The 20,957-nt window shown below is 38.8% G+C and overlaps 2 protein-coding genes across 6 annotated transcripts in view; one reads left to right on the top strand and one right to left on the bottom strand.

Moving 5' to 3' along the window:
* Positions 1–2,798: 2,798 nt before the first annotated feature.
* Positions 2,799–8,014, bottom strand: DYNLT1 (dynein light chain Tctex-type 1). Of its 2 annotated transcripts, none has more exons than XM_057364845.1 (5): positions 7,921–8,014; positions 5,088–5,129; positions 3,807–3,930; positions 3,512–3,589; positions 2,799–3,216 (listed from the first exon to the last, which is right to left on the bottom strand). In XM_057364845.1, exons 1-5 carry the CDS (start codon positions 7,945–7,947, stop codon positions 3,146–3,148), a joined length of 342 nt encoding a protein of 113 aa, XP_057220828.1. In that variant the 5' UTR covers positions 7,948–8,014; the 3' UTR covers positions 2,799–3,145. The 2 variants fall into 2 exon arrangements, with proteins under 2 accessions (XP_057220828.1, XP_057220829.1); XM_057364846.1 differs by having other exon boundaries at positions 3,807–3,949; positions 7,921–7,987.
* Positions 8,015–14,363: 6,349 nt separating this feature from the next.
* The window catches only part of SYTL3 (synaptotagmin like 3), a 29,534-nt gene continuing 22,940 nt past the window's right edge, over positions 14,364–20,957 (top strand). For all 4 annotated transcript variants that reach the window (XM_057364841.1, XM_057364839.1, XM_057364840.1 and 1 more), the window contains exons 1-3: positions 14,364–14,896; positions 15,695–15,910; positions 19,396–19,460. In XM_057364841.1, coding sequence (XP_057220824.1) covers positions 14,787–14,896; positions 15,695–15,910; positions 19,396–19,460 — 391 coding nt within the window. In that variant the 5' untranslated portion in view covers positions 14,364–14,786. The remainder of the gene's footprint in view (positions 14,897–15,694; positions 15,911–19,395; positions 19,461–20,957) is intronic.

Genomic DNA, 20,957 nt, shown 5'->3' with positions numbered 1-20,957 from the left:
AGTTTACCTGCACTTTCTTATGCATATTTAAACTTGGTTAATTGCATAAGGATGGGATCCAAGAGGCTGTGTCAACAGCCAACAGATGTTTTGTATTGTTTGTTGGGGTTTTTTTTATTACCCTACCTGAACTTGAAGATGGAAGGACAGGTTGCTAATTTTCCTAAATATGCCAGCCAGGTTACAAAAGGGACCTGGCATTCTCAAATGGCTTCACAGTGGCTTTGCAAAGCCTGCAGTGGTCATGCTGGCAGTGAGAATTCCCCTGGTGAATGTTAAGGCCAGTAATTGAAAAGGTTTAGAGATGGTGAAGATGCTGATGTCATTCATCAACTTCTTATAGCTGTACATCTTCCAAAAGTGTGCTCATAGCTGGTAAACTGCAGAAGTGATCAGTACATCTCTTGCTGTTTTGGGTGATGCCATTTCTTATATAAACTCGAGGAGAGATTGAAATCTCTCTGTGCTACATAAAATGGCCACAAAGTTCCGTGCACAAATGGATATGCAGCTTACTCCTGGCTAGTAAGACTAGGGTAGTGCTTATTTAGTAGCAGCAGTTAATCCTGGAGCCATTTCCTTCGGTTTTAGTTAACGCAGGTTAGACTCTGTGGCAGTGACAGTAAATGGTTTTCCCCTTCCTCCTCCTCCTCCCCTGCAGACTGGGGCTGTCATGCCCCCTGTTTCTATACCTGTATTCATATTAAGAGTCATAGCAATAAGAGACAGGACAGAGAGACTGACTTTGTAATTGCCTTCTTGAATGCTCCAGCCCACAGTMTGCACTATTTTTTTTAAGGACAAGTAATTACCCAGAGCAAGGACTCTGCAAGCTTATCACTTTATTTCAGCACTGAGATGAGCTGGCCATCAGCCTCTGGAAAAAAAGTGATTAAAACTAAGGTGTTTGAAGGTAATGAAAATTTAAAAACCAGTTACTGTACAACAGTGGAACAGTAACATACAACTGCTATGCAATTTAAACAAAAAGCACTACCATAATCATGGGAGGGGGACACCAACACCTAAAAATCCACAACCTCTAAACTCCTTTCTGTAGTCCTGAAGTTGTTACATTGGAAGTTTTGGTTATTGCTTATGTACTATCTATAACCATYTACAAAACTGTACCTACCTTCCTTTAGCACAACTTGTTTTAATGCAACAGGGGTTTTTCCTCCCATGTAGCCTTTACACTGACAGTTTTTTCCAGCTCAGCATATGCACAAACCAACAAACAGCAAAAAATCATGGGATTTGCTGTGACTAACATGAACAAAGGACAAGAAATGTCTGAATGGCTTGACCAAGAGGCAAATATTGACTCAAAGTGCACAAAACTATTCCTTTTAAATGTAAATAAATAGCTTAGTAGGTACTACGCTGCCAACATCATTCTGGCATCCAGATAAAAAATGTCCTTAGCAATTCAAGAGAGCGAGATTTATTCTTTTCATGACAACTCTCCCTCTCACCCTGATGACTATTTTAGGCACATTATTCAATCTGTTTTATTATTTTCTTTTTACAGGTGTTGTATCATTTCCTGCTGAATACTGAACCCATGCTAAGGCTCCCTCAGCTACAGCAATGTAAGGTGCGTGCTCCTCAGGCTAAGGTTTGTACACTCTGTATAGCCCTGTAGCACTCACTAGGACATACGTGAGAAGAGTAAAGAGGGATGTCATGTGTTTACAGAGCTTACTGGGAAAGGAGRATATATATGTGCACAAGTTTTGAAACTGGAATGTCAGCAGAAATACTGAAGCCTTACAGCTCTAGTAAGAGTCTCAAATGTACCCTAGCCCAAAACTGCTATACATACAACTGTTCTGCTCTCCTGACAGCAGATAGGGAGARGAAGAGGGTAAAAGCCTTGCCTGGCACAGGGTTTTCCAGTTTGCATACACTGAGCAGAGTTATCACAGAGCATGTAATACTATGACAAACCCTCTCCTGTCATTTGAATTTGCAGTACTGTGTCTTTCCAGATYGTGGAATCATACTGTTGTATTAGCAATCATCTCTCTCTAAACAGCTTTAGCTGAGASCCAGATTCTGGAAACATTAGATAGGGCCTCCTACAAAGAAACAAATCTCAGATCACTCAGACTAACTCCAGCCCARAGATCCTCTCCCACACTTGGTCTGCAATTCTTTCAGCTTCACCAGCAATGAGCTGCTGCTTGCAGAGGTTTTCTGAAATTCATAGCATGCTCCCATTTCTTTAATTGGCTCAGAAAACATTACCCAAGCCTATAGTGAAAACCTGTTATACTTGTTACTCTTCTGCAACTTCACTCTAGAAGGCAGGAGACTATCATGTTACTTAGTTACATTGCCTCAAGGCAGTTTTTTCCCCTTTCAAAGGATCATGTTTCAACAACTACCAGAACTCATCACCTTCACTATCAGCAAAATTAACATGGACTGTAACAAGTAAGTTCAAGACYTACTTAACACTTGTAACTGGATGCAGAAGTGAATGATAATCCAGGTATAGCTTGCTGAGCACTTCAGAATGTGAAAAATTTCTTATCTGACTTTGTTCAATGAAGACAGTTATCGTTCCATGTCCTAAATACCATACAAAAATATTAAACACCCCAAACATGCAATCAAGTTACTTTTGGATAAACATAATCTAATTTTCTTGCAACTTCGTAGTGACTTTGGCAAAATTATGAAAGTGCTTTGCATTCTGGTATGTACCTCGACTATCCTGAAGAGAATTGAAAAAACTGAAACCTTTYCCCCCAATAATAAAAGTTTTAAGTTTAAATGAGTCACACCAATGGTTATGAATTTCAATAATTTAATGCTAACCAAAAGTACAAAGTGTGAAAGTCAATGTCTCATTTATATTGGTCTTAGAAAAGAAATCTAGAGAAAGTGTTTACACTGCAGCAGATTTCAGTATTAGCACCTTGAAGAGAAGTTTTGAAGTGATAAAAAAGTATAGGAAACACTGGCATGGTCCTAGGTACAAACATAAAACATGTAACAGCATGTTTTCAATTTCTACATTTGAAGAAAAGTTACTTAAAAAATACATAAAAACAARTTGTTCAGGTATTCACAGTTTGAGTGGAGATGGAATCAAGTGCTGGAATAGAAAAAAGAAGAATGAAAGATTTCAAGGCAGTTATATTGCAAGTCCAAAGGCACTGACGATACAGTACATGGTCTTATTCTCCCATCTCACAGTGCAGGTTCCTACAAATAAAAAACAAACGGTTTCAGAAACAGAAGGAAATGACAATGATTACATGCATGCCCCATATGCATTTTTAAACTTTTTTACTTTCAGAATCTTAACAATGAGGCTTTCATGACAGCTAAGCATTTAATATCTAGCCCAGTTAGCATCACAACCAAATGGAAAGAATATCAAACAGTATGCTACTAGTCCGAAACTACAGCATTGGGGGAAAGAAAAAGCACACTGCCTAGCCTTAAAGAGACCAGCTTTAAGCTGCAAGTTGGAAAATCCAAGAGCTGTGTTCCTTACCATCACTGGAATTGTCCCAGAAGCAAGAGCTTGCTGTATGTAGCCCAGCACCATTCTTTTGCATAATCACACAGGTCACTGTCAGTCAATAGAGAAGCTCTGATTAATTTCTCACTAATATTAATTAACATTTAGCCACATTTTTTCTCAGCTCAGCACATGCATACACACACACAGGCAAACAGGCACACGTGTGAGCAGTTTACAGAAAAGGTTCTTGCTAAGATCTTCCCCCACCCCACCTAGTGGTGCACTTGACTGTAGTAGCTCACAGGAAAGGGAAAGCTGAGCTCACCGATGTACTTGAAGGGCTTCCCCAGCTTTGTGAGCTGGCTCAGGGTTTGTTCCACCACGCTTGTTGTCCACTGGTTCACTTTGCTGTGCTGGTAGGCATTGCCACCGATAGCACCCTCTATGGCCTGGAGGGGACAAACAGAGCTGCACTGCTGTCACCTACAAGGCACCCATTAACCCCTTCCAACRTGGACCCCATACCCACAGAAAAATCCTAAATACTGCTGGTCTACATGGCTGTTGGAAGTGTTTTCAATTACCAAAGACTCGCGGATCAGAGACTGAGCCAGGCATAGGGGAAACCATCATAGAACCCACCCTCTGTTCATTTTGTGATATTTAGATTATTTGTAATGTCCTACAGCCAGAGTTGTGAAAAGGGTCTTGCCTCTAGACTGTCCTGAAGAGAATGAAAAAAGGCACAATAGTATAAKAGCTCATTCACACATATTCTTTTAAGGAAATGAGATTCAGATTTTTCAGCAGAATAATTTTTGGGAAACTAATCCCCAAATTAAAACAAAAAAACCATGTAGTTGCTGGTTACTAAAAGAGCAGAGACCTCCACCCAAATACTCCATTTCACTTATGAGGATAGKTTCTCCTTTAAGATATAAATAAAAGTCCATTAAAGTTACATGTTTTTCACTGACCTATTTTTTATGACAGAAATTATTTTAAAAATAACCATAAAATTATTTTGAATTCCGAAGAGACGGGAGCATGTGTTAAAGCATGTGTATTCAATTTACAGAGTCTGACCAAAACAGTTATTCTGCAACAATAAAAAGATTGCACTAGTCTACAAAAGCARTTGCAAATTCCGCTGGAAATTTTCTAGACAGAAAATTCATGTTTCTTAGCAACAAGAATAGTTAATCATTCCAAACAAACAAGAATTCACTTTGGAAAAAGGCATCTTGAAAGAACACAGTAACATGCATACGCAGACAGTCTATAAAAAACGCCTGTATTTTACTAAAACATAAAATCTGTTTTACAGSGTTTCACATAAAACATCCCCCTAGAAGTTCTAATAGGGATGCACTGCAACCAGAGAAAAATGAAAAATTTTAAATATCTCTTGGATTTGCAATATATATCACAGCTAAAGCRTGGTGTCGTTTCCGCTGAAGCCCCATACACTAGTTAAATCAACAGTGACTTGTACTTYGAGAGCAGTCTATCTAGAAATCTGTTATCAGTTACAACATTTCATTGAACGCCTTTTAGCACACGGCATGGAACATGAAATTTCATATGAAAAAAAAGTTTAAATTACCTCTTTAATGATGACACTGACTTCATCAACAACAAAGGTAGTCTACAAAAGAAAAAGTAGAGTTTTAAATAAACAGTGGACACATCCTGCTGTTTATGAGGTTCAAGCTCTGTTAAGAACATGGACTAGAAATTTAATTTATGCTTGTCAGATTGCTGGCAAGTTGGAGGATAATAAGTCTTCCTTTATTTTGCATACATATAGTCTGGCTCCTTGAACCCAGTCAAATTAATCTTCTTACAAAAGTAATGAAAAGTGAGAGATGAACTAATATTGGCTGGCCTTTTGAGTCAAGAAAGCTTTCAAATTTTAAGCTGGAAGCATTTTAAAATAACACATATAGCACTTGTATACACATATATTCTCCTTTTCCAGTAAGCACTCATGWCTGCACATCACAGTGGGCTCTTGGAGATAACCTCTGCTTGCAGTTAAATGGAACCGACATCTTCAGGGCACTGATGTGGACAAGATATCAATTCAAAGCTGAAGGAAAAACTGTCATGACAGTCTCAGCTGTGGATACGAAGAAAACTGTCCCTAGGAAACCAAAGGGGAAGTGTAGTTTGCTGGACCTTCAGCCTTTGGGGAGCAGAGATTAAGCATGTGGGATAAACAGTGAAGGCCCCAACATTTTGCTAATCTTAAAAGGACCACCCATTTACACGTATGGTTAGTAGTTTATGTTTTCTTGTTTTATTCCCTCTGCTCTTGCTGCAAGAGGTTAAACAAGATGCCCCCACTGTGGGGGCAGCCATTCACAAAGCCAGGAGCACTGACAGGGGGACCTCGCACYGTGCAAGTCACACCCCGTAAGTCACACACCACCTTGTCACCGCTGGTATCTCACAGCCTCACCTCACAAACCAGGACAAAAGAAGAGCATGTAAAGGCAAACTAATTAATTTCATAAGACTGAATAAGGATGTAAAAATGAACMTAACCAGGTGTATGTTGAGTGGGTTTTCACTGGAAGGTCAGTCAGCTTCCCCAGCTGACAGAAATGAACAACAGCATAATTCCTGGATGCAGGCAGGGKGCAGTTACACCTGCTCAGGAGAATTTCAACATCACATTCATAAACCTTTGGTCAGAAGGTCAACTGTCTAGCCAGCTTCAATGACATGTGATATTCAGAAATATGAGAGGAGCCGATCATTCTCCATGACAGAAGAAACAGCACATCCTGGGAGACATGCTGGGCAATTCCTTTTCTACACCTATTTGGTGGCATCAACCTGCTTGCACAAGTCACCCTTTTAAAAAGCTTTCATGTGTTGTGGCAAATTACCTTTCATTTGCAGCTTCTTGACTTTGATTTAACATGCCTCGTTTATTTTCATGATACTACATTTTATGGGTGCTTACATTTTAAGGTGTGCCAGTGTATTTAACCAAATAAGAGCTACAATTATCAAAAYGCTCTCTCCCATAAAGAGTAAGTCAAGGATACATATGGTAGTCATGCTATGCTGGCAGACATGAAGACTGCTGTCAAGCAAGATGRTAAACCACATACAAAGTCTGCTCAAAAATGCCTCTGAGTGAGTACAAACATGGTTCATACCAAAGTAAAATGACTTAAATTCACCCAAGTTCTCAAAGGCATTTTGATAACTAATTTGTGCTGAAACAATAGAGTGATCTGAGAATTTGCTTATAGGGCTGCTGTTACTTTTCAACCTTCTTCCTTTTTTGAAATGACAAAAATGAACATAAATTTCTGATATCCAGGTTTGGGATATATATACTATAAATGAACTATGAAATAATACTACACTACCCATTTTATCATTATGTCATCTTTTAATAAGATGACACAGAAACTTTTATATTAGAAAATAAAGGGGGAGGGGGGAAAATCGTTTACTTTACAGTTCCCCTGCAGTACTTCTCCACCAYAAAGCAAGTGGAGACAATCTGTCCAACACTGTTTTTAAAAGGGGTGCYCCCAGGCAACACGTGCAAACTGCAGAGCAGTACTACAGCCTTTAGTAATTCTAAAGACTTTTTTGAAAAACAGTTGTAAAAATGATGTTCGAGTATGTTGATCATATATTTTTTAAAACAATGTCTGTAACACAGGCCAGGTCCGGCCATCAGGACGAGGCTTTTAGAATAGCATAAGCCTGACACACCTTCGCCCCTCTCGCTGCTTCGCTATTGTCTCACCTGGTCACACACATCGCGGCTGTTTAACAGTGTCACAGCTCAGTGACAGTGTCCCTCTGCAAAAGCAGCACAGGCCGCTTCCTCCTCCTTAGCGGGGGGACATCAGGTGGTCATTTGGTACAATAATTAATCGACACCCTTGATTTATCCCTTTTATCCCACAAGATATCTTGTGAATGTGGAATGCCGCCGCATTAGAGTGCCGGTAACACGCAGACCAGTGCCTTGGACTCCTCTTTCCTCACAGGAACAGTTTACTCGAGTCTTCCCCTGACCTCAACAGCACCGGCCACCCTCCCACCACGGCACTCCGCTTCTCCTCAGGGGGCAGCCCGACACTCCTCATGCCTTTTCCCCGAGGGACYAGCAGCGGCAGCTCCGAAGAGAGGAGCAGGCGGGGGTCCAGACCGGTGGAGAGGAGCCCAGGGAACTCCCAGACAAGGGACCGGCTCCCAGGGCGCGGCAGAACAAAGGCTGGGCCCGGCTCCCGCCGGTGCCCGGAACACGCGGCTCCACCCTGGGGSTGGGCGACAGGGATGGTGGCGGAGSACGCCGAGGGGTGGGATCTGGGGCGGACGGGCACCGCCTGAGACCCTCCACCGGCCCTGAACGACGACGCCAGGCGGAAAGCTGTCCTTCCCCTGTTCCCCCGTCCCGTTACCTCCTCTGCCGCTTGGAACTCCTCCATGTTCCCGGCGGAACCGCTCACGCCGCCACCGACCCCCGGCACCGCCCCCGCGCCGCTGCGCCCCCCGCCGGCCGCCGCCCGCACTGCGCCTGCGCGCCAGCGCCCGCCCGGCCTGCGCCCCGCCCCGCGCCCTCCAAGATGGCGCGGTTTCCATAGCGACAGCGGCCGGGACACGGACGGGAGATGGCGCTCGGAGGGACCGCTGTGGTGTTGTGAAACATCCCAAAGCCTGTGGTTGAAAGAGACTAGGAGGCTGCTTGCATGGCTGTGCTTTTCATGCGGCTAGTTTGGCATTCGTTCAGCTATCCAAGAGGTCCTTCCTCTGCTTCCCAAGGAGGATTTGCGTCTTGTTTTTGGAAATAGCTTGAATAGAAGGCCTGCTTGTGTCACAAACTGAAAAAATAAAAACAGAAAAACTCTCCCTGCCTCTTTTTTATATTTCYGCCCAGCCCAACCGGCAGCTTTGGTGGGYRTCWRGTATCCAGACARRGTCAGCCCACCACAGAAGAATATCTGAATTCTTACAGTTCTAAGCAAATCTCATTATTTTTAGCAGACACARTAAGAATCAGGACAATGGAAATAAAGGCACACTTGTCACAGTTCTGGATGTTTTGTGTGTGCAGGTTGTTTAAATCACTGATGCTASCAGGCCCTGAGAGCTGCTCCAGGCAGTGCAAGATGCTCAGAGGGGCCTGCATGACCTGCAGAAAGAGTCTGGATGGAGGAAAAAATAACTTACTCGGACAAGTGGGAAGGACTATATGGAGGCAGGAATAACCTGCTCTGCAAGTGCAGGACCTGCTCTCTCAGTAGCTATTCCATAGATAATAGAGGGGTGTTTAGGTACAATTTATCTCAATTTCTTGTATGGTGCTGTTTAAAAAAAATGCAAAAAAAAAAAAAAATAGACATAGAGCTTGCTAGGATGAGGGAAGCAGCATTCCTGTTGCCCTCTCTGCAGTAAGGCTGCACAATGAGTACCGTGTCCAATTTTAGGGATTTTTAGGGATTGTATTTCAAGAAGGTTGAGAGGGCCTGAATGTGCTGACTTATCAGTTTTGATCTTATCTCCAGTCCTGTGTCAGGCTCTGCCTCGTATTTCTCGTGAAAAAGGAGACCCTGACAAGGCACGTCACTTTGGGGCCCTGTGGGCACCCTGTGGCTTGGTTGGCACCTATCCCCCAAGGAATATGGTGGGACTTTGTCTGGATGCTGAGCACATTCTCAGCCCCAGCCCAAGTCTTGTGCTTGCTGCTTCCAGAAAGCAGAAACAAAAAGGTGACGRCTATGGGAGGACTGAACAAGTGGTGCTTGTTTGAACAAAAGCATAAGAGGCTTTTATAAACATGTATGTGGTTATGTTCTTAGCACACATAAAATACTGTAGCAGTTTTCCATGTCCAGGGACGAGAGGGAAAAATACAATGAGTTAAATATGTGGCAATTAAGGCTTTGATTAAATATTAAGGGAAAGCTGATGGTGGTGTTAATGTTCCTCAGCCTGGATTTGGGATACAACTTATCTGTCACCGTGGGTAGTTAAAATCCTCAGGCTACTTCTGGTCTCTTAGTCWCTTAAAGTTTTGCCTGAAATTAAATCCCAAATTATCCAAATGTGGTGCAGACGTGAATATCTGTTTTCCCCCAGCAATTGCTTTCTTGTCCATGATGCACTTGGAAAGGTGATCAAAGTTAACATACACAGGTGGAAATGTTTGAACCTATTTAATTTAATGAGGTTATAAAAAGCAAGTTCTTAGACTTTGACAGGTGAATAGTATTACTGTACTTTGTTTAATTTTAACTAGAAATCAGGAATCTTAAAACACCTGAAACAGTTAAGAAGGGCTTCTGTGTTGTTTACACAGTTTGGAAGAGCTGGGAACAAGAAAGRATATTGACCTGTAAGAATAGCCTCTTCTTCCCACCCTGCTCCTCYCTCCAGGCTTAGAAATAATTGGGRTGTAATTTTGAACTTCATTACTTGAATTCTGTAATAGACTGATGTGGGATACCCAATCTGAACAATGTTTTAACTTCCAGTTGTTACCTGAGGTCAGATTTCCAGTTGTGAGGTAAAATAGCTTTCTTTTTTTTTGGTAAATGCATAAAATCTGCATTCTCTTGAATCTTTATCTATACCAATTGCTTTATCATGCAGACCTAAATAGAAAACTCTTTTGTTTCCAGGAAAGAACTGTTAATGACACAAAGCTTTCTGTGCAAGTCCTGGGGACATTGAGGTTAGAAGCATTTTCGAATTTATGGTGTCAGAAAAAGAAACTATATAGAACTCAAAGCCACATCTCTTCCTGTGTGTGGCTTGAAGATTAAGCATATTTTGGTTTATCAGCCAGCTTCTGTAGTCCCTTGTGCTGAGTCTCCTTTTAATGTTAGATTAAAAAATACCTTTTCTTTGCTTGTTACTGGTAAAAAAACCCCAGAGACCTGGCCAAAGCTGTTGTAACGCTAGAGCTCTTTGTTGAGTGCATTTGCTTTTAGCTGTTTTGGGGTGCTCCTCTGAGCACACATCAGCAGTATCRGTGCCCAAAGGAAGGAAAGGGGGTGGAGAACAGCCACCAGTTTTCTTTAAGGGAAGGTAATTAAATAATGAGAGTGCTGCTCATCTTTTATAAGCAGTTTACTTCCTGGTGTCTCTTTASTGGCTGCTGAAGAGGTAAGGACATMATTTTACTCTATTCCTTATGACATAGCACAGGGGGAGGCATTTTTACTTACTGGCATGGTGTTTTTCAAASTGGAAAGGATTTAATGGAAAAACCACACCTGCAACTTAATTGTTTGTGTTGAGTTTAGTTATTTGGTTTTATTTTAACTCTTAGTTCTAGAGGTGGATGTTACTAATATCACAGACTTAATTTTGGTAAACCATTATCAAAGAATTTGAATAATTTTCATGTGCACATGCAGGGATRTGAAAATTAAACTGTTGCAGCCAGGTAGTACAAAACAACACTTMTAATTTTCTTCACTAAGAATGAATTTATGTGATTGGTCTCAACAGAATAGAARATAGCCACAAATTGCAGTAGCTCTTGAGACTGGTTTTACTCTGAACTTTCTTAATCTGTTCCTCACTACTGATGTATTGCATCCATCTTCTGGGCTAATGGATGGGGTAATCTAATTATCTCAAGTCAATGAAGACTGTGATTTAGAAGATCTGTTAATTTAAAATTATTTAATTGTCATTATTTTACTAATGCTTAAGGATCTGAACAGAGATCAATAATACATTACATGTAAAATTGCTTTGAGGAAAAGCTTGCTAAGTCAGGCATTTTAAAATTTAAATGATTAGAAAAGAAGCTATTTTTGCAAACTTAATCTAATTGTTAGGTAGGCCTTTTGTTTCATCTTYAGCAACATAACTACATACTATTTTACCCTCATAGAAAAAAAGCATGTTTTTTTTTTTTGAGGTTGCACTCTGTGCATGCAYGTCTCTCTCTCCTAAGGCATAGCCACATTGGTCAGCCCTTCTCGCTTACAATGGCTGTGGGATTTCTTATGATATTTTCAAGAAGTTACTTATCCATCTGCATGGTGCATGACGCTCCATTAATTTAAATACAAAATGTAGTAGTAAATAATGAAAATTACATAATTTAAAATAATGCTTGAACAGAATATTTTATGTGACCTCGGTGCTGAAAAAGAAGTGTTGTGGTATTTACTAAAGGAGTTGCTGCTACTTTTGGTTTTACATAGAAGATTCTCAGCTTTGATGTTAGCTGACTTTGTCGAACAGCTAACTAGCTGGATTCAGTGGGTAAACATGAAAGGAGGGCATCTCTGGAGATTTTTTTTCCTGTCAAAGAGGGTCATTACTGGAARCACTTCTTCATTACTGCCAAAAAATTACTCTAGTGCAGACAGCTTTGGTGTAAGAAAAAAGTTATTTCACAATGGTAGAGAGCTTTTCAATCCAATTTTAACATCTCTCTGAAATGATTGCAAGTTCAATTTTGTTGCGGGGCCAAGGACTATCTTCCATTTTGGAGGTTGTGATATTTTGCAATACTTTATTTTTTCTTAACTCAAAATCTAGCTTAATGATGAGGTAGCTTTTTCTTTGGGTGTGCAAGATATATTGACAGAACACAATGATTGTCAGAGTTGAAACCTATGACCGTTAAAAAAACAACTGCAGGGATGTTCAGGTGCAMTATTGCTATAGCTGGTGGCTGTGTGGTGTTACTTTAAGCTTTACTGTCTGCAGAGTGTGATGATATTGCTCAATAGTGAGAGAGTCATGGGTGGCTTTTCCCCTCTCTGCATAGTGCAGATACTGTAGGATGGAGGGCCCCATTGCCCTTTGCTCTGCGGTAGGTTTGTTCTGTTGCTTGTACCAGGAGATGATCCTAGCCTTTCCAACCTTGTTCCTGTTRGCACCCTGCTATTCTACTGTTGGCATTAGATTCAGTACTTATCATTTATCGCTTGGAATAGCGTTTGAAATGTAGCTGGTTTGAAGTGTGTCATCTGAAACCCATTTGCCCAAACAGGCTTGATAGAAAATATAGAAATTTTCTATAGTATAGAAAATTTTGTGCTCTTCTGTGAACAAGAGAGATAGTCCTTTTTGAAAGAATTTCAGAGACATTAAATAGCAACTCTTTCTGTGCTTAACTGCAGGTGTTGCTCTTAGTAACTGTTTTACGGTGGCATGTTCTTAATAGCTCTGTAAGACATTTCTGTAAGATCACTAGAGCAGTTTTATTGGATGCACTTAGTATTGACTGTCATGCACTTGCTAGTTTTTAGTGGTGCTTTAGTGAGATTTTCTGATGACGTTCTAGACATGGCCAAAGTCTTAGGAGTTTATGACAAATGTAGGTTGCCCTGTAATGGGTGTTTTGCTATCCTGTGTGGGCAGAGCTCTCAGAGTTTGTTCTGACTGCACTTTAGATTGTGTTGACTTAAATTGAGTTGGTGGCTTTAAACATGCTCATCCATCCCAGGAGSTGTTCATAAGGTAAAAGATGAAAGCAGGTAAAGGATACAGGGGTCTTTGAAAATGACATATATTGTGTTAAAAAAAAATTGTCAGGCTTTTAATGTTTCAAATGAGTAATTTCCTGTGAAATTGCCGTTGTTAAGGAAATAAAACATGATTATGCCTATCTCTGTCTCATTTGTTTCCACAGGAAACTAATTTTTTTCTTCTTGAACAAAGCTTCTATGAAATGTTTTGTGCCTTTGGTGTCTGTTGAAGGGTTTCACAAAAGAAAAACCCATACATGAATGGAATGCAACCTGTTTATGAATGCACATATTCACCCTCTGCTATTTTTGGTGGAAAATTAAGTGACTTGATTTGGGCTAGCTATATGTAAAGTAATTCCATGCACTGACACACTGACAAAAATACRTTGTCATTATATCTGAAGTTTTAGTGGGTGTTTTTGAGGGTTTGGTTTTTTTTTTGTTTTTTTTTTTGTTTGAGTGGGGTTGGTTTGAAGCATCAGTAACTGCATTGGGAAAGCTTTACCCTTCTGTCCTGTTGTCTACACCTCCTGCCAAGAACCTAACTGTGTGCCTTCAGTTCAGGCTAAGTTTGAAATGCTTAACCAGTTTTCATATCTACACTTTTCATATTGGTTTACCATAAATGGAATTGTCWTACATTTCTAGTAATATGCACTAAACATTAGGCAGTAATGTTGAAAACAAATGTGCTGTGTAAGCTGGTTTAGGTTGAATGATCATTTTCTTTCTTGACTTTGCTGCAAAGTATATTAAAATAATTTTATATTTTGGTGGGGGTTTTGCAAAAGTGAAGGTCACAGAATCTATCTAAACTACAGTTGTGATTCTGTTTTAATTTTATACTTCTCATGTATTTGTACATTAATTTTATTGGTTTGGGGCCAAAATTGTTAGTGCACTGAGCTGGAAAAAATGTGTATATTAACTTTTTGGTGTTTCTGTGTATTAGGAAAGAYAATAGCACTATTTGGTATCAAACTRWTTACCTAGGCTTAACAGACGTAGGTAATTGATGGAAGTCACTTAGAGGTTGTCTTTCCTATTAGTCTTGTGATGTCTTTGTCTTTTCAATAAACTAAGATTAAAAAGGGATATTTTTTCTCAAAAATTTTGTCTCAAGCAGTATGACATTCATAGGACTTGTAGCTTGTGTTCAAAACCAACTTAATCTTTTTTATTGATTGTTTTATGTTGACTGTACAAAAAAAATGAAGGTATGTGCCTGAGTATTCATGGACAAYATGGTGAGACTCTCTGAAAACCAGGATTGTCTTAACACCTCTCCTGCATCTGAAGTACTGCATGAAAGTTTTGAGTGTAGCAAGATGTGTTCTTCACGTATTATTTGAAGTACCTTGAAGAGGTGAGAAGACTTTTTTTTTTTTTTTTTTCACTAGGCCCAGAAGTCCCAAACCTACAACACCAAATAAAGAAACCCAAACCATTTCTGCCACTCCTTTACATCATCTCTTGACAATTGTCCATCCATCTGGTGCCAATTCAAGCCCAATCTGAGACATTGCTTCAAGCTCTCATCTCTTTCGGAACCACTGTCAGCGGAAAAAAGAAAAGGAAGTTAAAAGACCTGAAAAAGTCAAGACTGCTGTGACCTTGATAACTTGGGTAGCAGAGGCACTTAAGTGATGATCTGTCCAGAGACAGACACAGTTCCTTTTCTTTTCATGGGTATGACACAGTGAAGCATTTCACCAGTCAAGTACCAGCCCAAGCACTTAAGAAGCACCCAGACAACCATTCTGGATGTTGTAGAACACAGAGGACAGGAGTCTATGAAACAAGTGAAACAGTGAAATTTAGCAAAAATGGCCTGTGARTTTAATCTGAACTTCCTTAAGGAATTGGAACGGGAGGCTGTTCTGGAAGTCCTGTACCGTGACCAAATGGTGAGGAAAACAGAGGAGGAAAGAATAAGGTATCTGCTGTTCCCCTATTCATGTTTTCATGGAGTTTTTTTGGTGTGTGTTTTTTTTGGTTGGTGTGTTTGTTTTTTGTTGTTGTTTGGGGTTTTTTGGTGTTGTTTTATTTTTAGTTGTGTTTTTTTTGGTGTGTGGGGGTTTTTTTTTGTTTGTTTACAATAATAATTATGTGAAGGGTTATATAAAGAGTCTGAATGGGTTAGGAGATCCCTTTTAACTGCTGATGATGTTACTAGCAATTAAAAACAGAYGTTGATTACTCGTACATGCAACGGAGGCAAAGTTAATGACCAGGAGAGGTTTTGATATTTTGGGCTGGTGTGTTGTTTTGGTTTGWTTTTTTAACTTTCAGATGATGCATTTGTTATGATTTTTTTTTTTAAATTTGGTAGAATGATTGATTCTTGGATAAATATGGTAAAAAAATCAAATAGAAGGGAGCACCATTTAGTCTCAGTTTTTGTAAGTGAATGCATAATCAMTAGCATACAATATTTCAGGCCCTGCCCTGAGTGGGCCTGAAATCAACAAAATCCCGTTTATACTAAGCTATTTTTCTGTTAGCATGTGCGGTTCTGGTCACACATTCATAATCCAAAAATGCTGTGTGTGGATGTCTTCAAACAGGGCTCAACGGAGGTCACACTTGAGGACATATATCCCACTAGTAATGGCATTGCACAACCAGTGTATAACCTTGTGCTTTACATGAGGATTTTGTCCTATGTAATTTTTTTCTTTCTTTTTTTCTTTCTTTTTTTTTTTTTTTCTTTTCTTTTTACCTGTGGGATTAGAAAAATGAAACTGCAGCTGCAGCAACTTCGTTGGAAAGGGGCAAAAAATGTGAGGCATGACTACCAGGAGAGATGTTGTGCTCGCTGTCAGAAATCACTGGGGCTGTTGATGAACAGAGGAGCCGTGTGCAATGGATGCAGCCATCGGGTGTGCTCCGAGTGCCGTGTCTGCCTCAACCCCGGCCTTTGGAAATGCACCATTTGTTTTGCTCATGGGTAAGGAATTTTGCTGGCTTAAACTAGTCATCCAATGGATGTCCACTGGTTTTGTGTATCTGTTGCTTAAACAGTTAATGAATCAAAGCCTCTAGTGTAATGAAAATGTTGGCTGAAGCCCTGGTAACACTGAAATGGATGGAAACTTTGTATTGTACATCACATTGTTGGTATTTAACTTCCTGTGCTTAGCAAAATGTATTGTCAGGGTAGGTCAGAGGTGCTGAGTGTGACAAAGATGRTAGCAAAGCATAGGAACAGTCATGAGTTTCTGGGCCATAGAGAGAACRTCTTTCTCTGACTTGTATTGAACCAGTGCATCCTCACAAATTGCTGTAAAGGTGCTGTACTTCAATGTAGTATAGACAATTTCTTGACAATTTTCTAATTACTATTTTCTGCCTCTTACCACAGGAATGAGGAGCCTGGATTGATGAGTAATTTGAAGTAAAGTTTTAAACCAAATGATAGCATTATTAGGATTTGTTCAAATATGTTCAGAAGTCCAAATTTGTTTACTTTGAATTTGTTGGTTTTTTTTCTTTTACTATGTCAGATTTGTTTTGTATTTGAGGATGCAGGAAACAATTTTTCTTTTACTGTATTGRTACTATTTTTAATATCAAAATATTCCTTCATAGTCCATTCTATTCATTACAATCTTTCTAAGCAAAATGGTTTAGATATATTTCCACATTTGATGGAAAATAGTATGTAGGCAAAGCATGATAATTTTGGAAATTATTCAAAATCTTTGCTGGGTGATGAATATCCCTGTACAACAGATGAAGATTTGGAGGTTAACTTCATGCGAACACAAGATTAATCCACCACTCGGTGCCCTTGGCAGRTGCCAAAATGGGATTAAAATAGAGRGAAATATAAGGTAGGGTATTGGTCTCAAGTTAAACAAATTTGTACTAGCTTGAAGTAATTTTTTTAGCCTTTGGAAGAGAGTTATAAACTATCACTAACAYGATATTTTCTGAATCTTAAAGTTATTTATCAACTAATGTGCAAAATAGGTAGATCAGCTTTATTAATGCTTGATACAAAACACTTACCAGACTTTGGTGCATGTGTTTTGCAGTATTTCAAACTATATGCACTAAACTAAAAATTAAAAAGTTAACTTTCTACATCCTCCTCTAGATACCCCTCTCCACTTCCTCTTGTTTTAACCTAGTTTACAGTTACTTGGTGGCCACAGTGGAAATCCCCTATAGAGAGTGGTTGTTTGTTAAGCTGCCTTGTGTGTGCAATTARGTGCACACCCTTAATTATTTCATAAGCTTGTACAGATATTTAATGGTAAAGMCAGGAAAACATTATTTAGATTAATKAAAAGACCTTTTTACTTTTCCTTGAGGAAATTATCTTTTTTGATCTTGTAAATGCAGATGGATATGTCAGCTGTCATTGAATTTCTCTTTATAGTGGAGAGAGAGCACATTTGATCTTAAGTTGTAAAGTCAAGTCAATTAAATTCAGTCAGACTTCTTCCCTTGCCTTCAGTGAGCTTTACATCAAAGCTACAAATCTCAAGAAGGGTAGGGGGTGCAGCAATGTAGTAATTGCTACTCAAGACATTTTGTTTATCCTCTTGAGGGGAAAATAGGATGTCTAAGAAAGGCAAGAGGTGATTTTCAAGACCGAAGTTACTGTAATTTTGAGTTCTGTTTATCACTACAGTAATTTTTTCCTGAACCAAACAGCAACACTACTGAGGTTCTCCCCTAGATACTGAGTCATGTTTGTAAGGAATGTCCTTAAACATCTCAGTGAAAGAGCRTGCAGGGATGGGCAAACTTTTTATTTCTTACAAAATAAGAACTTTTGCAAGCCTTGTGAACTGACAAAGTTTATATCTTTCACCTGGAAGAGGCATTTTCTCATGTGAATTGGGTTGGTATAGTCTGTTTTTTTTTAAAGGAATCCTGTCTTCTAGGAGTGTGGAAAGACATTTGCTTTGGAGGAGTTTGGTCTGTTTTACCTGACAAAGTTTCTTTATCAGMTTTGTTTCATACTTTTGGTTATATCTTAACTCACTACACTCTTTATTTTTTTTTAAAGTTAGTTTCAGATTTTTTTTTTTTTTATTCTGTGCATAGTCTAATTATCATAGAATAGTTTGGGTTGGAAGGGACCTTAAAGATCATCTGGTTCCACCCACCCTGCCATGGCAGAGACACCTTCCACTAGAGCAATTGCTCAGAGTCCCATTCACTCTGGCTTTGAACATCTACAGGAATGGAGTCCAAAAACTTCTCTGGGTATATTTAATTATCACATGAATCTGTGCAGAACTGGAGATTGAACTCTGGAAGATAACCAGGGAGTAGTGGGACTAAATACAGGGAAGGCTAACATTGAAAATCAAGGCACTGCAAATGCAAAGCCCTTGAAGATCCAGTGTAGACAGAGATTTCAGACATTTATTATTTAATAGATCTCCTTCCAAAATAAGTATCCTGTCTTAAAGTTATTTAAACCTATTTTTCTAACTCCTCTGTGTTTGGTTATGTGTAGGGTCTATGATTAGGTATGAAAATAAATTTTAGTCTACAAGGGTAGTTTTTTGTTTGTTTTTTTTTTTTTTTTAATATTCTGCACTGCTACTTAAAAGCAATTAATGTAAATGCGTAAAGGCTTTAAAATCAAGCCACAGCAAGAACAAAAAGCATCCTATCTATGGTTTATCTGTTTTGGCATAGAATACGATGAGGTATGAAATAGCAGACCCAAGGGTTTTGATTGTGTGACCATTGGTGGGTATCACTATAGCTCCTGTGTTTAGAGATTCTGCCTTCTAAGGAAAGTAGGCCCTACATGAATTTACTGTTTGTATGCTGTTTYGAGTTTCAAGCAATTTTTGCAGAGGCAATGATAATAAAGAGATTAATTTTATAGAAAGAAAATTAACTACTRGATAGAGAATAAAGTTTAGCAGTGCCTGCCCTGAGGAAATTTTTGCAGTGAGATTTCATCTTATAATAAGCATCACAAAATTCACAAAGAAGGCAGATACTATATATGTCATATAAAAATTAATAAGATAGGTAAGAATTTGAAGGCTGAAGAATCYAGAGAATCCTATCCTTAGTTAATTTTTTTTTTTAGTCTCTTTAATAATGGGTGAGTTCRAATTGCAGACTTCAGCAAGAGTAAGATTTGCTGAAAATCTGATCTTGACARAGCTATTTAAATCTCATCTAATTTTGCACTTGTTAATCATTACTTTTCTGGTCCTGTGARTCCTGCTGCCTTTGTAAGACCTCAATATAACTGATGGTAGTCTCCACAAAATGGAGAGATGGGCCATGAAACTGTTGTGCAGCAAAACCAGTCAATGGATTGAGTAGTCATGAAATCTTAGTTKTATGGTAGGATTGAGAAAGAATGTTGGATTGGTACATGGTTACCGAGCACTTGAAGAAATGCACTTGCAAACATTTCGATTCAAATCTCTTTTGATTGTTTTTCAGAGATGTGAAAGTGAAGGCTGGTGAATGGTTCTTTGAGGAACGAGCAAAGAAATATCCAGGTGGAGGTAATCATATTCAGTGGAACAGATCATAAACTGCTATGTAAYGTGTAGTCATCATCTAAGTGAAACACAGAATGTAGTCTGACACTGTATCTAATGTTTCTTCTTCCATTTTACCATGTAGTCCACCTGTCTGTGCAGTAAATAAAACATGAACACAAATTAGCAGAGTGCATTTAAAAGTATAACTTATTTTGTCTGAGTAATAAAAATAAGAAAATTGCTGGCTATGTAAGTTTAAGTTAATGAGCATGTGAGACTTCTAAGAAACAGTGATGTGAAATTAATATAGAAACATTATATGTGTAGAAGGAAAAAGATCTGGCATTCATCATTTGTGAAAGATAAAAGTTCAGTTGTTTTCAATGAGGAGGTTCTAAAGTTCAAAGAAATGATAGAATGGAATAAAACCCCCTGTGTGTAGATATAAATCAAGAGAGATAAACACTGCTTCGGGTCTTTTCAGTGCCAATAAAAGTACAAAACCTTAAAAGAAATTATAGTGGATGCAGAGGGATTGCTCCATGGGGAATGTGTTTTGCCAGCCAAGGAGCCGTTAGTTTTTGTTTTCACTTACAATAACTAGTGACTCTTCCTTTGAAGTGCCACTTCGGATAAGCCTCTGTTTCATTTTGTGCCTGACTGTAGTTAAATGATACAGTTTCACTTCCAGTATCTGCATCTATGTTTAAAAGTAGGTGGTGAAAAGGAAGGAACTGGGCTTTAAATCACTCTTGGGAAACTTGAATAGGAAGAATTTTAGAAATGGAAGAGCATAATCAGGCAAATTTTGGATAGTAGGTATTCATGAAAGGCAGCAGGCAGCATATTAAGAAAGTAAAGTSCCTGTTAAAACAATTTAAAATTTGGAAGATTTCACTGAAGTCCATTATATCTAACACAATTTCTGATTTTTAAGTGTTAGTTCACTGATTGTTCAAATCAGTCACAGTTTTATCCAATAACATTGTTAATAATTTCTCCTATTTTTTTTTTCATGAGTCTAAAGCTGGTAATTKTATCAATCTCTCTCAGTTATTGGAAAATGCTACATTATTCTCAGAGACTGAATCTGATATTGCAAGATACTGACTGTCCCTTTTTCCAGCAAAATAAATTGGTTCTCACTTTGGATTATCAAAGCTTTGTAGGTACTCAAAGCATTTTGCTTATTTAGTCTAATGGTAATACTGTTGAAGTCATGAAGATCTAAGGATACACAGAAGATAAATCTGCAGGGAGAAATGTGTTTTGTTTAGGTCATTTGATTAGACCTACTGATATATTTAAAGGGGTTTAAAAAGAGACAAATTTTGAARTACAGCAGTCTTTGTGTCCTTTAATCCTGGAGGGACAGTGCCCTCTTTTGGTTTGAAAATACAGCGTAACTGAAGTATTCACTGCAAAGTAAGTTTACCTGAAAAAAAATTTACAGTGAAGTTTTCTCATGTTGTGGAGTAATAAAGCTTTTTATTAGGTTTTTTTTGGGTTTTTTTGGTG

This window comes from Malurus melanocephalus, unplaced genomic scaffold (assembly GCF_030028575.1).
Source record: "Malurus melanocephalus ecotype Western Australia unplaced genomic scaffold, MMel_1.1 scaffold_43, whole genome shotgun sequence".
Taxonomy (NCBI): Eukaryota; Metazoa; Chordata; class Aves; order Passeriformes; family Maluridae; genus Malurus; species Malurus melanocephalus.
This window is presented reverse-complemented; position numbering and strand designations above follow the sequence as displayed.